Raw genomic sequence first — 17,340 nt, forward strand, 5'->3', positions numbered from 1 at the left:
GGTGAAACTGTGCAAGAAAGCGAGACACTAGACCTAGATCTGTCTGTCTGCATGTAGCCTACTTACAGGGACACGACTGCCAACTAGTCTCGGCCCGCTCAAAAAAACAATGACCGAGACTTTCAGTAATTCCTTCGCGTGACGTCAAACCCTCTTACGTCATAATGTGACGTCAATGTAATGTGACGTCTTCAAATGTTAGAGTTTCTACCACATACATACATACGCACGCACGCACAGACAGACAAAAGTTAGCATCGCATAGGCTACACTTACGTGAGCCAATGAAGAAAAAGTCATCATCGAAAGAGAGGTCATCATCGAAAGAGATGGTGTGCATGGTCAATAGCACATCTTGGATAAAATTGCAATTCAGTGTATTCTTATTTTTTTTTTTTTTTTTACAGAAAGCCAATGTGCCGTCGAACAAAATATCAATGTAATCGATACCTCCAATGTTGGGATACATACCCACTGAAATCATATGAAATAACAAACACATTTGAATGAGACCAGAGTAAGATATGAGATGCATGGTTATACATAAATATCTATTACAACACAATCACTATGTATACATTTTGTATTTGATAGTTAAGTAAATATTCTCAGAGATAATTCTGTATCTGAATATATTGAGACTGGTAACGGTTATGTCTTAAAACGACATACAAAGAAACGTAAGGAAAAGAATGCACAAAATAAACGCATGCAAGCGGTTAAAAAACACATGTTTTAGTGAGATAACGAACAGATATTTTACAGCTGCAGTAGCAGTACAACGAAAACATTCAACATTTTTCTGTCTCGATGAATTGCGTGACTCGGACGTCTACCAGCGGCGCCGGCTACCATTTGGTAACAATAAACCAGACTGTCACAAGTCAAGTGAAAACAACTCGTTTACCAAAATAACCCATCACATGATTCAGCAACTAAAATCACGCGTCCATACGAGTCTCAGTATAGTTTTACTGAATCGCGGTAAAAAGATTCCACACTCCGTATTCCGGAAACGTCTCTTTGCCGAACAAGAAGTTACCACTTGACGTTGGTGACTCAGAGTCGAAATAAAATTTAACAAAATAAAAAAAATAAAAAATCTGTCGCATGATTCACAAAATCAAGTGGCATGTTTAAAACACTTGAAATGTCGGTTCAAATGAACATCAGCAGATGAGTTTATCATTTCTGCATGGTAAATCCGCGGCCAGTAGTACACATTTTAGACCGGTGTTGAACAAATATACAAGGTGCAACTTGTTTGACAGTGGCACACATTTCACACTCGAACGGTTCTGAGCGTGTCAAAGTTTGATTTTCTTTTTGAGCAGTCAAACGTCATGTTAAATGAAGGCACTTTAAAGTCTGATACTAATTGGGCTAAGTCGACTTCCCGAAGTCTACTTTAAAAAGCTCGCTGCGTTAAGCTTTGGCACTGAATTTTCGGTGAAAAGTCTTTGCAAAGTCTGCAAGAAATCAACGTCGGGCTCAATTTAAGAAAGGCCCTGACGGAGACTGCTTGACATCAGAAGTCATGCATATATATCGTTGTGGACAAACAAAGAAATGGTTACTATTACTTGAAGGATTTCAGTAGTATTGTCATTTGAACACATGCAAACGAACATGTAAGATATTTGCATTAAGTTATACTTACCAGGGGCGGACGAGGGGGGGGTTTCTGGGGTTTCCGGAAACCCCCCCCCAGCCAAAAAATAAAAATATTTTTGTGTGTTTTTTTGGGTTGAGTTTCAATTTGTTGGGTATTAATCAGTGACAAAATCTGCTGCCTGGAACTAGTAATGATCATCCTCAGAATGCACCAGCTTGCACCATTTTGCATCCTTTTTTTCAAAATTTTCCGGGGGGGCATGCCCCCGGACCCCCCTAGCAAGCTAGGCGCTTCGCGCCGTCGGCTCGGCGCTTCGCGCCTTCACACCCATATCTTCACAATATACTTTTGGAAACCCCCCCCATCAAATGAACTGACCCGCCCCTGCTTACAGTGGATTATAGGTCTACCTGCGCAAATAGAGGCAGGCAGACATGCACACGCACAGAGGACACACCTACAGACACACAATCACACACATATGGCCACATACACACACGCGCGCGCGCATGCACAGCACACACACACACACACACACACACACACACACACACACACACACACACACACACACACCCCGACCAGATGCGTTGATAAAAAAGTCCACATGCACACCTTTTAACTTCGCAATAAACCGCAGGGTGGGTATTAATGTATTCTAATTATTGTTGACCACCAATAACCATACAAGAGTTGTCCATATCGTAGAGACACAGTTCCCCTCCGGTGTGCGAAGACATTTCAGCGGGGGATTTTCCTCCCAAATACCCCCCCGTGCCCTCGCTACCACTAGAGCCTGTGTCACTAGGCGAAAACGTGGCGCTGGCGTCATCGCTGTACGGTGACGTTTCACTGTGGCGGAATGACGTCACACCGTCAAGCGTCATAGCGCTGTGTGACGCGATGCTTTGGTTATTGTTCGGTAGTACACTCTGCTCAAACCCATTGCACGGTTCGTAAGAGTAAGAGCCGTAGTAGGAGTCTTGAGAAATATACTGAGACGAGTTAGGAACGTGCCACTGAGAAGAGTTTCTAAACGTCAACTGAGATGCGCCTTCAGGCATCAGATGAGATGGGTCTCGAGAGATCGACTGCTGAGATGGGTCGATCAGGAACGCCTGAGGGGGCAAGTAGCGGTCGAACTCTTTCTTGTCAAAGTCTCCCAGGCCTTCGATTTCGGACACGCGCATGAGGTTGGTGTTCATGTCTACTGACTGCTTTCCGCTGACTTTGCGATCATGGTGACCGTTGCCCATGTAATTCCTGCCTGATCCTCTGCATGGACCGTTCATGTTGAACACCTGGTAGTTTTCCTGATGGCGGTTGGCGTTGTCTGTTCCACGGTTGCGGTGGTGGTTGAAACCAAACAGCTGAGACGGATGACGGTGATTGAAGGAGCCGGCTGGCAGGTATACTTTCGTCTTGGTTTCCACCTGACACAGCACCGCCGACTGCGTCATCGGTGACGTCAAGGGACTGGTGACGTCATCCTGAGGCGCGGAAGAGTGAGGAGGGCGGGAATGAGAGGGAGGAGGAATGGCGGCGGTGAGAGTGGTGGAGGAGGAAGCCTCGTACTTGAAAGCCAGCGCGCCTGGCGGTTGAGACACTAACGATCTCAGAGTCACTAGGTTGTCGGAGTTGGAAGAGAGATTTGTAGAGGTGGGGGTGTGAGTATACATCCCTCCAGGAGCAAAATCACCATTCACGCCGTTACTATCTCCCCCTCCCCTTCTTCCTCCTTTTCCGCCGCCGTTCAGCTTTCTCATGTAATAAGACTCGGGGGGTGAAGGGTCTGCAACGACGCCGTTGCTGTGGTGATGCCTGGAGAAGGGGTGAGACGAGATCACATCCTCACTCTCGGAAGGGAACTGAAACACGGACTCTCTCCCTGCTTCCATAGGAGATCTGTCAGGGGTCAAAATACCTCCTGGAGGGGAGACCTTCTCTCTTGCAGAAAGAGCTCCCTGCTGGCTGTACGGATGATGAAGGCCGTAGGACTTAGCGTAACTCCCCGCTCGTTTTCGCGTCAGTGACGTCATTAAGGACGACGACTTTGAGGGCAGTTCTAATGACGTCAGATTTTTGGACGCAGAAGAAGCAGGAGCACCGTTCGCCTGTTTGTGGCGAGCTTTTTGAAATTCGGGGCTGGAAGGAGGAGAGGACTCGGGGGTGTGCAGAAGGTCAGTCAGAATGGGAGCGTTGGTTTTGCTGTGCTCTGTGTCTCCACAGCCTGGTCCTCTGGCACCATCCTTCGAGCTGACACCGTCTTCCATCACACCGTCATACCCCAGCACCTCTATCTTGGCCGCAATATCGCCCTCCACTGTGGAGGTCACCAGATCCGCCAGGGCGGCTCCGTAGCCTTGGAAACCTACAGAGGAGGAGGCTGAGGCAGAACATCTTAAGGGAGACGAGGAGTCCGGACACTCGTGGTCGCTATGGTGAAGGCTGTGCTTGATGAGGCCTCGCCTGCAGACTCTCTTGGGCTGCTTGCGACGCCTAGGGCGGTACTTGTACTGGGGATGGTCCTCCTTGTGCTTGCTGCTGAGGCGTTCGGCTTCCTCGTGGAAGGGTTGCTTGTCCGTCGCTGTCATCTCCTTCCACTTCTTGCCTGCAACATTCGCACAGAAAAGTAGAGGTCAGTCAATCTTTAAAGTATAAAATTAGGAGCTAGTAGGCTTGAGACTAATGAAAACCAAACAAAATTGAATAAACGTTTGGAGCATTTGTTTTCGACTTTTGTGCGTTTGCTGAACATGGGCAGAAATGCAGAAGGGATTACAAAAAAAGACTAAGAACCATAATTGCTGCATGAACAAGAAATAATTAGCTTGAAGGTTAATCAATCAACCAACCAATCAATCGATCAAATAAAATTAAAAAAACATGTCATCCCAAAGACATAAAAAACAAGTCGCGTAAGGCAAAATTACTACATTTACTAAAGCTGTGGAACTCACAGAATGAAACTGAACGCACTGCATTTTTTCACAATGACCGTAGTCCGCCGCTTGTGCATATAAACGGAGTGAAACTGACGAGCCTGTTCAGCGCGGTAGTGGTTTCGCTGTGCTGCATCGCACGCTTTTCTGTACCTCTCTTCGTTTGAACTTTCTGAGCGTGTTTTTAATCCAAACATATCATATCTATATGTTTTTGGAATCAGGAAATAATGTAGAATAAGATGAACGTAAATTTGGATCGTTTTATATAAAAAATTATTACAATTTTCAGATTTTTTATGACCAAAGTCATGAATTAATTTTTAAGCCACCAAGCTGAAATGCAATACCGAAGTCCGGCCTTCGGCGAGGATTGCTTTACACAACTTTCAATCAATTTGATTGAAAATTGAGGGTGTGACATTGCCGCCTCAACTTTTACAAAAAGCCGGATATGACGTCATCAAAAGTATTTATCGAAAAAAGAAAAACACGTCCGGGGATATCATCCCCAGGAACTCTCATCGTCTCGATTCCCCCTCTATGTTAAAACATTTAGTCAAAACTTGACTAAATGTAAAAACTAAGAAATCAATCAATTAATTAATCAATCAATAAAATAAACTAAAAACAGCCATCATCAAGATTCAAACTTCCCCACATCCATGACCCTCAGACCGTTCCACATAGAGATCCAGTTTAGATTTACTTTTCCTGTATCTTTCTGCCCATTGGTGCAAGCGAGCACTCAAGCACTGCAATAATGTCGTGTCGCAATCGTACGAGTGTCACGAACTGGTTGCCACCACGACACTCGGGCAGAATTCCAGAGCAGTCAACAGCAAGATAAGAACAGCAAAAAAACACCGCACCGGTCTACTACGGTAAACAACATCCACTTATTGGCAAAACAGGCGGTCTTGAGCGGAGAAGAGGGATGCAGTAAACGTAGGGGTAGGGGAGGGGGCGTGGTCGGGGGATGGGGGGGGGGGGGGAGGGGGAGGGGGAGGGGGGTGATGATGGATACGGTGAAGGTGAGAGGGAAGGGTGGTTGTGAATAACGGAGAAAAGAAGGTCTGATGGAGTGTAACAGAGTTTCCAGAGACGAAGAGAGAGAGAGAGAGAGAGAGAGAGAGAGAGAGAGAGAGAGAGAGAGAGAGAGAGAGCCAGACAGACAGACAGACAGACAGACAGACAGACAGACAGACAAAGACACGGATTCACAGATACTCAGGGACAGCGAGTTTAAAATGTAGTCGAAACGCATTGTTATGAATTTACAAATAGAAGCAACACGATTCAAACTTTGTTGCAATCTGTAGCTTGGTAATTTCTCGAAAAGTACTACACAATCTCTCTCTCTCTCTCTCTCTCTCTCTCTCTCTCTCTCACTCTCTCTTCCTCTCTCTCTCTCTCTCTCTCACTCTCTCTCTCTCTCTCTCTCTCTCTCTCTTTTAACTTTTTAATTTTTAATTTTTTTTTTTTAAATTTTTTTTTTTATTTTATTTTTTTTTTATTTTTTTTTTAATTATATAATTGTGTGTCTATGCGTCCCAAGGACAGATTGTAAGAAAAGGCGTAGCCTTAAATCTAAATCCTTGTAAAATAAAGTTCAATTCAATTCTCTCTCTCTCTCTCTCTCTCTCTCTCTCTCTCTCTCTCTCTCTCTCTCTCTCTCTCTCTCTTCGTCTCTGGAAACTCTGTTGCACTCCATCAGACCTTCTTCTCCCCGCTGTCGCTTATTTTCCACCCTCAGTTCGGTAAGACTGAAACGATGCTCAGTCACGGAAAGAACTATCCAAACTTGCAAGCACAGCCGCGGTTGTCCTGTAAGTTCCCGATCCATGTTGAACCCTCATCCTCAAAAGGAAAATAAGCGACAGCATTCTCTTCCACCATATAACATGTCACGTGACGTCGTTGAAACCGAGTGAAGGTATATCTCCGAGGAAAAGGGTATTCTTTCAACCCGCTGCACAACAGTAATTTAACGTTACCTAAGTTCGGTCGTACCGGTGTGCAATGGGTGCTCTCTCTCTCTCTCTCTCTCTCTCTCTCTCTCTCTCTCTCTCTCTCTCTCTCTCTCTCTCTCTCTCTCTCTCTCTCTCTCTCTCTCTCTCTCTCTCTCTCATGTCATTTCAAAAAGTGTGCTATCGTTCGATCGTTCCTACAGAAATGCGATACACAAATAAGGTCAAGGTCTATCTCCAAACAAGGAATGTTCACTCACACAGATAGTGACTGGAAGCAGAACTAAACATTCAAAAAGTATGTTGAAAAAGGAACACTTTGACTATTACTGTTTGAAACGTCATTGCCATTTCAAGGTCATACATACCGTGATTATATTCAACTGGATTTCCGGAAAGATTATTTTGCTGCACTTTTCTAGAAAAGCTAAATTATCTTACTGTAATTGTTATGTTTGTTTTGTTAGTTTGTTTGTTCGTTTGTTTACTTGCAGTTATTATAATATTTTTTGAAATTTATTTTGTAAACTTGGTTATATTGAAATGGTTATTCGAGTACCAGCCAACAGTATTTTTCTTTCTCTATTTGTTTGTTTGTTTTGTCTGATCTGCTTTACACCCCCCCCCCCACACACACACACACACACATACACACACACCACAACCTTCGCTGATGTGACGTAATGATTTCAATTGAAACATCAAGATAACATCATTCTGACAAAATGATGCCCTTCTTGGTAAAAACAGTTGTCAAAAATGAATAATCTACTTGCTTCCAAACTCGAACAGACACAGCTGAAAGCTATAGCTGAAGTTCATGCAAATGCTTAATTCGGTTGACGGATGCATAATAGATTAATTGTCTAGTGGGGTTTAACAAAAATACATTTCAGCAAGATGTCGCTCGTTAGTATTACTTCTTTTGCAAAGTATACGCTCTTAGGAAGAAAATCTTCCTCCTAACAAAACTGGAGGACAGGAAATTCAAAAGCGTGGCTAATTTTGTAATTAGGGAACCCCTAAACTGCAACGTGCGAACGCATCGTCATCGACTTCCTGTCAGTATTGCGGACAATTAATCTGTTGCGACACATTAATCATATGATAGTTAGTTAATTCCAAACGTGTTCACTTTCAGTTTCTCCGCGAGGACAAGTCATAGTAACATTGCTCTTCATTCTGGTTCATTCGTTCCAGCAAAAACTGTACGGGCGTTGCATGGTGCAGGCAAGAGAGGATATAGGAAATATGGAACTTTTTACACTATAGACAAGATTCCCGATTGTCAAAAGGGTGTATTTTTCTCAAGAATATGTCCAAAGGGGAACACATGAAATGTGATATGAATGCTGTTTTTATATGTTATACTCTTACTTTCTCCCAAGCGCAAGACAAATTCTTCTATGAAAATTGAAGCCAATAAAATTTGAGTTGAGTTGAGTTGAGTTGACATGAAGCAGAAAGGGGTTGACCTGTTAATGTTGTTTTGGGTTAATGCTTTGCAGTCTATTGTTTGTTAGTTGTTTGTGTTTTGTATGTGTTCATTATTGCATTGGCGCTGCTATGTTTGTCTCTTGTACGCATTCGCTGTGCATTTCAAAGGCGAAGATCCATTTCCGAAATAGAGTCGTTTGTGTTCATTAATAAACGCTCATGAAACAATCTTTTCCCCAGAAAAATTTGTACTACAGACCATTTTTTTCAGAATGTCCAATAACAAAACCTTTTAAGTTGCTTTCCCAATGAAAAGCGAGCGGTACAATTCAAAAGTTTACGTTTAGCAGCGAGGTCATAGAAATCCCAGAGGAAAGCAAACCGCTTTTATCGTTACAGTCACAACAGAAAGCCTGAAATAACAATCTGCGGTTTTCAGCATGGTTTTTGAAATGTTACGGCATAGGTATGTTGACAAAAAACACACAAAAAACACACACCAGCTACATTATTTGCACTATCTTGGCAAAACTGAGCACTTCGAGCAAGCCAACGTGTAGCTTTAAAGATACTGTCCTTTCCGTGTAGATGTTGTAAGTCTCTTTAGATCTGTCCAGGAGCTAAGAGCATCCCTCCACTTGGACATATACCAAAAAGCAACAGCCTGGCTCCTTTTATGGGCAGAGTATTTTTTTTGGTTGCTTAATGATTTTGTAACTTTGTAACCAACACGTGTGACAATCTGCCAAATTAATTCAGAAAAAAAGATCTGCTCTGATTTCTGGTATGTTTCCAAGTGAAAACATGCTCATGTCATGTGAAGCAAACATCTGTGGTGTTGCACATGACGATCGTTTACAAAGGAAGGAACTAAGGTATCTATAATCAGTGCAGTACGTGTTCGGCGTTGCGTCGTAATTTATTAATGTATGCAAGCGAAAGGGCAGCCACGAGGTTGATTCATTAGTTAGCCTAGTATTGACACTTCAGTGATGTAGTGAGGTGATTAAGTGAAAACTTGATACGTTTTTCATTCGTGCAATTTATGCCAGTACAGTACAGGCAGAGTATCTGCATCCGTATGTCTCTCTGTCGGCCTCTTAAAGGTTCCTTCCGTCCCTAAATCGCGATCAGATATGAACCGCTACAGATTTGTTTAGGATTTTACATGGAACAAGAGCATCCTTTCACAAAATTAAAATGTAACCACCCCCTGACGGCTTTTTACACAGAAGAGGGACATTTTCAATTAATTTTGCATTATGCATACTATATTCACACACTCGATTCAGCATAAATGTCTACTTGGTACATAAAGCATCCAGGCTGAAGCTTTTTTTCTATGTTTCAACTTGAAAGGATACTGTCAACCCATGCAAACGCCCAGGCGCGGCCAGTTTATGGTAAGATCGCTTACAAGGGGAAACGGTTTAAACTTCTGTGTATTTGTGTGTGTGTCTTTGCTTCCGTCACATTCACGCTTTTTATCAATCTAAACCGTTTAAATCGTTTCTTTGCGCACATTTACCCCACAGAGGTGATTAATGTGTTTGTTTCTGTGTCTGAGCTTTTGTATGTGCGTACACACGTGCAAGCACTTTGGTTTCAACGGGTGACCCGCATAAATTGTGAACTAAAATTTGAAGCACTAATTTTACCGGTGCAACATGTGTACAAGGAAACACAATTAGTATGATAATCAGGCAGACACACTACTGAACTGCTATAAATCTGACACACCCCATTACGACGGTAAAAAAAAAAACAAGTCGCGTCAGGCGAAATAACAACATTTAGTCAAGCTGTCGAACTCACAGAATGAAACTGAACGCACTGCTTTTTTCACCAAGACCACATACTCGTAGTTTCGTCAGTCCACCGCTCGTGGAAAAGGCAGTGAAATCGACAAGCCATGCAGAATAGTGCGGTAGTGGTCGCGCTGAGCAGGATAACACGCTTTTCTGTATGTCTATTCTTTTTAGCTTACTGAGTTTGTTTTTAATTCAAACATATCATATTTATATGTTTTTTGAATTTGGGACCAACAAGGAATAAGATGAAATTGTTTTTAAATCGATTTCGGAAAATTAATTTTAATCATAATTTTCATATTTTTAATTTTCAGAGCTTGTTTGTAATCCAAATATAACATATGTATATGTTTTGGGAATCAGAGAATGACGAAGAATCAGATGAAATTGTTTTTGGATCGTTTAATAAAAAAATAATTTTAATTACGAGTTTCCGAGTTTTAATTAATGACCAAACTCATCAATTAGTTTTGAAGCCACCAAGCTGATATGCAATACCGAAATCTGGCCTTCGTCGAAGATTGCTTGGCCAAAATTGCAATCAATTTGATTAAAAAATGAGGGTGTGACAGTGCCGCTTCAACTTTTACAAAAAGCCGGATATGACGTCATCAAAGACGTTTATAAAAAAAAATTAAAAAAAATTTCGGGGATATCATACCCAGGAACTCTCCTGTAAAATTTCATAAAGATCGGTCCAGTAGTTTAGTCTGAATCGCTCTACACACACACACACGCACAGATAGACACACACACACACACACACACACACACACACACACACAGACACACACAGACAGACACACACACACACACACACACACACACACACACACACACACACACACACACACACGCACACGCACCACGACCCTCGTCTCGATTCCCCCTCTATGTTAAAACATTTAGACTTGACTAAATGTAACAAGTCGCGTGTCACAGAATGAAACTGAACGCACTGCATTTTTTCACAATGACCGTAGTCCGCCGCTTGTGCATAACGGAGTGAAACTGACGAGCCTGTTCAGCGCGGTAGTGGTTTCGCTGTGCTGCATAGCACGCTTTTCTGTACCTCTCTTCGTTTTAACTTTCTGAACGTGTTTTCAATCCAAACATATCATATCTATATGTTTTTGGAATCAGGAACCGACAAGGAATAAGATGCAATTGTTTTTAAATCGATTTCGAAAATTTAATTTTGATCATCATTTTTATATTTTTAATTTTCAGAGCTTGTTTTTAATTCAAATATAACATATTTATATGTTTTTGGAATCAGGAAATGATGTAGAATAAGATGAACGTAAATTTGGATCGTTTTATATAAAAACAATATGAATTTTAATCATAATTTTCAGATTATTAATGACCAAAGTCATTACTTGATTTTTAAGCCACCAAGCTGAAATGCAATACCAAAGTCCGGCCTTCGTCGAAGATTGCTTTACACAAATTTCAATCAATTTGATTGAAAAATGAGGGTGTGACAGTGCCGCCTCAACTTTTACAAAAAGCCGGATATGACGTCATCAAAAGTATTTATCGAAAAAAAGAAAAAAAACATCCGGGGATATCATTCCCAGGAACTCTCATGTCAAATTTCATAAAGATCGGTCCAGTAGTTTGGTCTGAATCGCTCTACACACACACACGCACAGACAGACAGACAGACAGACAGACAGACACACACACACACACACACACACACACACACACACATACACCACACAAACACACACACACACACACCACGACCCTCGTCTCGATTCCCCCTCTATGTTAAAACATTAATTAGTCAAAATTTGACTAAATGTAAAAAGAAGAAAAAAGCTTAAAAAAACAAGAAATTCCTCCGAGATAGGAAAAACACCCCCGTCCTTACCATTCTCACTGCCACCAACTGAGAAGGCACTGCTAACAAGTGTGGTTAAAATAAGTTGATTGAGTGGACAAAGAGACAGGCGGAGAAAAAGACAAATCAATATAACTCTTTCTGTAACACCTACTGACCGCATTTTTTGTAAAAACCGTCTCATGTATATAATATATAACATGCTCAGCACGTGTGGATTAAATAGAGCCGAATACCCGGCTTGAGTGGCGCACTGTACGCCGGCTTCGAACCATGGACCCGTCAAGCTTAGGTCCCTTCCAGACTCGTGGAATGGGAACAGCACAAACATGATTGAGGGGCCATAATGCCATTCCTGATCATATCATGTCGAGTCCCATACTTGTCGACGACGCCCTAGGTACCACATCACAAACAGAACTGTGCAATACACAGGTGTTTTGTACAGACACACTCAAACACACACACACACACAGAGAAGCCGTATATATATATCTATATCTATTGTATAAATATATAGAGATAGATGAGAGTGTATTTTTCGCGTGGCTATAAATTGATTCGACCTTTGCACTTTTACAGTGAGGACAACTTACGGGTCCAAGGAAAGCGTTCTGGACACTGCGATGACCTTCTAAAAATAGCCGGTAACAGAACGCCGGGAATATCCGAAAAACCAAAATCCACCAATAACTCCCTAACCGTGTGTTTGACTGGTCCCAATTTTTGTAAGGACCGTCTCAGGAATGTATCGAACCTGTTCACCAAGTTTGGTGACGATCGGTCCGTTCATTCTTGAACTGTAGTTGATCCCCCAAAAAAACCAAAATCCACCAATAACTCCCTAACCGTGTGTTTGACTGGTCCCAATTTTTGTAAGGACCGTCTCAGGAATGTATCGAACCTGTTCACCAAGTTTGGTGACGATCGGTCCGTTCATTCTTGAACTGTAGTTGATCCCCCAAAAAACCAAAATCCACCAATAACTCCCTAACCGTGTGTTTGACTGGTCCCAATTTTTGTAAGGACCGTCTCAGGAATGTATCGAACCTGTTCACCAAGTTTGGTGACGATCGGTCCGTTCATTCTTGAACTGTAGTTGATCCCCCCAAAAAACCAAAATCCACCAATAACTCCCTAACCGTGTGTTTGACTGGTCCCAATTTTTGTAAGGACCGTCTCAGGAATGTATAGAACCTGTTCACCAAGTTTGGTGACGATCGGTCCGTTCATTCTTGAGATCTACTTGCGAACACAAACAAACACACAAACATACAAACAAACAAACACACAAACAAACAAACAAACACACAAACAAACAAACAAACAAACACATCGACCGAAACCTATACACACCCCTATACCGGGGGTGTAAAAACAAGTCGCGTAAGGCGAAATTACTACATTTAGTCAAGCTGTGGAACTCACAGAATGAAACTGAACGTAGTCCACCGCTAGTGCAAAAGGCAGTGAAAGTGACGAGCCTGTTTGGCTCGGTAGCGATTGCGCTGTTATGTGCTTCATAGCACGCTTTACTGTACCTCTCTTCGTTTTCACTTTCTGAGCGTGTTTTTAATCCAAACATATCATATCTATATGTTTTTGGAATCAGGAACCGACAAGGAATAAGATGACATAGTTTTTAAAACGATTTCGGAAATTTAATTTTGATCATCATTTTTATATTTTTAATTTTCAGAGCTTGTTTTTAATTCAAATATAACATATGTATATGTTTTTGGAATCAGAAAATGACGAAGAATAAGATGAAATTGTTTTTGGATCGTTTAATAAAAAAATAATTTTAATTACAAGTTTCCGATTTTTAATGACCAAACTCACTCATTAGTTTTTAAGCCACCAAGCTGAAATGCAAAACCAAATCCCGGCCTTCGTCGAAGATTGCTTTGCCAAAATGTCAATCAATTTGATTGAAAAATGAGGGTGTGACAGTGCCGCTTCAACTTTTACAAAAAGCCGGATATGACGTCATCAAAGGTATTTATCGAAAAAATGAAGAAAACAAAAACGTCCGGGAATATCATACTCAGGAACTCTCATGTCAAATTTCATAAAGATCGGCCCAGTGGTTTAGTCTGAATCGCTCTACACACACACACACAGACAGACAGACAGACAGACAGACAGACACACACACACACACACACACACACACACACACACACACACACACACACACACACACACACATACACCACGACCCTCGTCTCGATTCCCCCTCTATGTTAAAACATTTAGTCAAAACTTGACTAAATGTAAAAAGCCGGACCTCATTTCGTACCTTTTGTATTCGTCCTTCACTGTATAAACTCTAACCTGTCTGTAACTACAATCTACAAGTGGTCGTTATATCAATCAATCAATCAATATGAGGCTTATATCGCGCGTATTCCGTGGGTACAGTTCTAAGCGCAGGGATTTTTTTTTTTTTTTTATTCTATGCAATTTATATCGCGCACATTATTCAAGGCGCAGGGATTTATTTAGAGAGGTTGGTCGCTATGACAAGGTGAATTACATAGAAAACATGCTCATCGGGAATCCTTTCGGGGGGTCGTTATGTGCAGGTGGTTGTTATCAAGAGGTGGTCACCTGGGCAGGTTCGGCTGTCCTATATTTGTTTTAAATTGTATTCTAAACAACGAAGTGACTGTGGTGAGATGAACACAGTTAGAACAAGAAATTCCTCGGAGGTAGGAAAAACACCCCCGTCCTCACTGACTGCTGACAAATCAATAAATAAATCAAAGGGAAATAACCATTCTCACTGCACCCATTCTCACTGCCACCAACTGAGAAGGTTATTTCCCTTTGACCAGTAATATGTTTATTCTCTATAAGTCCTTGTAGAATCTGAATCCACCAATAACTCCCTAACCGTGTGTTTGACTGGTCCCAATTTTTGTAAGGACCGTCTCAGGAATGTATAGAACCTGTTCACTAAGTTTGGTGACGATCGGTCCGTTCATTCTTGAGATCTATATGCGAACACAAACAAACACACAAACACCCAAACACACAAACACATCGACCGAAACCTATACACACCCCTATACCGGGGGTGTAAAAAAAAAAAAAAAATTCTGTACTCACCGATACAAGAGCAGCACGAGTACTGTCTTGTGCTGTTCTTGTATCGGTGAGTACAGAAATCCTTTGTTTTTTTTTTAAAACTTTTTAAAAATTGTTTTAATGCTTCCGGTGGTCGTTGGGTTGTACGATTGTTTAAAGTGACCCTCCCTCGATCCAGTGAACAATAATATAGATCATGACATGTCCCTGCAGGCTTTCCTACGAGGGACAAAATAGTACTCTTCGAGATCACGAAAAATAGCACGAATGATTAACCTGGAACTTCTGTGAAGAGTTTCCACATTATCATCAAGTGTTATTGTTTTTAAATATCTTTTACTGTTCCCACTGTGAAAATGAGAATTCTTCCTTTCGCATGCATTGCACATCTTTTCTACGGACCAGCAATGGCATCGCCTTGTTAAAACGTCATGCGAAACTCATATAGGTATTGTCTCTCTCTCTCTCTCTCTCTCTCTCTCTCTCTCTCTCTCTCTCTCTCTCTCTCTCTCTCTCTCTCTCTCTCTCTCTCTCTGCACTGGTTTTTCAAGCAGTATGAAAGATACCTGCTAGATAAAGAAAAGACAGTTCTCAGTAACATTCATACCTGGCGACCTGTGCAAAACAGACATTATTACCAAGAGATCGACGATGCACGCGTGTCGCTTCTGACTGTCATCAAAGTAGTTACTATCTACATGGGCTAACTCTGCGAGGCAAATGTTGCTGGTAAATCCGCGATGTATAGAAAAGATCATAATTATTGACTTCGAGCGGAACTGTGAAGTAATTTTTACCTGGCATAGGTACCTTGCTAGAGAATGTCTGTAAATATTTCATGTAAATATGTTCATTTTCATTATATCATGTAAATACGTTCGTTTTCAAGAGTGTGTATTAGGCCCCAAAAAAAAATAGGTGTGGTTACGGTAACATAGCCAAAAAAAATAGGGTAGGTAGGTAGGCAATCACTTTTTTTTTTTTTTTTTACTTTTTTTTCTAATGTGTACAAATTAAACCTACTTGACAGGGAAATAAGTGTGCGACACGGGCGCTTTCGCTTTCATTGCGTTTTTTGCACTCGTTTTTTTTTTTTTTTTTTTTTTTTGTTGACAAATGTAATAAAAAGTTATAGGATCGGCCCCTAAAAATAGGGTAGGTCGGGTTACCGTAACCACACCTATTTTTTTTTTAGGCCTTACCAATTGTCGATACGGCTTTAATTAGCTAAAGACATTAAACTATCAAACCGTCAAACCGTCTCTCTCTCTCTCTCTCTCTCTCTCGCTCGCTCTCTCTCTTGCTCTCTCTCTCGCTCACTTGCTCTCTCTCTCTCTCTCTCGCTGTCCCTCTCTCTCTCTCTATCTCTCTCTCACACACAGACACACACACACACACACACATACACACACATACTCTCTCTCTCTCTCTCTCGCTCCCGCGCTCTCTCTCTCTCTATTTCTCTCTCTCACACTCTCTCGGTTTATCCTGCCCCCAAAACTGTGTCTGCATGTCTGGAAGTCTCTCCTCCTCAACCCAATGTCGTTTCGCCTTCACAAAGCACGCGTCTCTCCTCCTCAACCCAATGTCGTTTCGCCTTCACAAAGCACGCGTACGTGCAGGTACAAGCATGCGCCTATACAACTCGAAGGGAAAAGTAGCAATGTCATTGTACGTGTCACGATTTCACCAAACAAAAACTGCCTTTATCGTGCTAACGACCATGTACACCACCACTGATCTTCCTAGGCTTTTACATTGGATACGAGAATAATTTCACTTGGACACCTACCAAAATTAAACGACCTGACTGCTTTCTGTGCAGACCGGGATGTTTTTTGTGTGTTTGGTGAATTGATACGCAGACTTTCTTAGAAGTCAGTTATGAAGTTAAGACTGCAAAAAAATCTCACTCTCCACAGGAAGCAGTGAGGCTCTTAATTTTGGTATGTGTCCAAGTGGCAGGATGCGCTTACCCCATGTACAAGCTTAGCGATTTAGTCGTGATTTACTGGAGGATTTACACGGCAACGAAGGTTTCTTTACAAACCTCGAAAGAAACACATTACAGCGTACGTGTCAAGACTTCGATTTCATTCAGTTTGGCTGATTGCCTAATCCTTTCGCTGATACGCCCACTTACACGGACGATACTTTCATGTATACACTCGCTATCGAAGAGGGTGCTTCAAACCTTGAAATTGTTGCGAAAGAGCTCGCAATAACAGTTCTCTCTAGCTCTCGGTCTCTAGCTCTTCATCTCTATCTTTCTCTGTCTGTCTGTCTGTCTGTCTGTCTGTCTCTCTCTCTCTGTCTCTCTCTCTGTCTCTCTCTCTGTCTGTCTCTGTCTGTCTCTGTCTCTCTCTCTATCTCTCTCTCCGATCTCTCTCTCTCTCTCTCTCTCTCTCTCTCTCTCTCTCTCTTTCTCTCTCAAAGTTTAATCGGTCCTATATAGTCACATACGTTGAAGTGACGTTAAAAAACCAAGAAGCAACAAGCCATCTCTCTGTCCCTCCCTCTCTGTGTCTCTGTCTCTCCCTCTGTCTCTGTCTGTCTGTGTCTCTCTGTCTGTGTCTCTCTATATGTGTCTCTCTGTCTCTGTCTCTGTCTCTCTCTCTCT

General features: G+C 41.9%; 1 protein-coding gene across 1 annotated transcript in view; it reads right to left on the reverse strand.

Moving 5' to 3' along the window:
• Positions 1–2,008: 2,008 nt before the first annotated feature.
• The window catches only part of LOC138966513 (uncharacterized), a 42,427-nt gene continuing 27,095 nt past the window's right edge, over positions 2,009–17,340 (reverse strand). The window contains exon 3 of the mRNA XM_070338778.1: positions 2,009–4,226. Within this exon, the coding sequence (XP_070194879.1) occupies positions 2,278–4,226 (1,949 nt within the window). The 3' untranslated portion in view covers positions 2,009–2,277. The remainder of the gene's footprint in view (positions 4,227–17,340) is intronic.

The sequence above is a fragment of the Littorina saxatilis genome, linkage group LG5 (assembly GCF_037325665.1).
Source record: "Littorina saxatilis isolate snail1 linkage group LG5, US_GU_Lsax_2.0, whole genome shotgun sequence".
Classification (NCBI taxonomy): Eukaryota; Metazoa; Mollusca; class Gastropoda; order Littorinimorpha; family Littorinidae; genus Littorina; species Littorina saxatilis.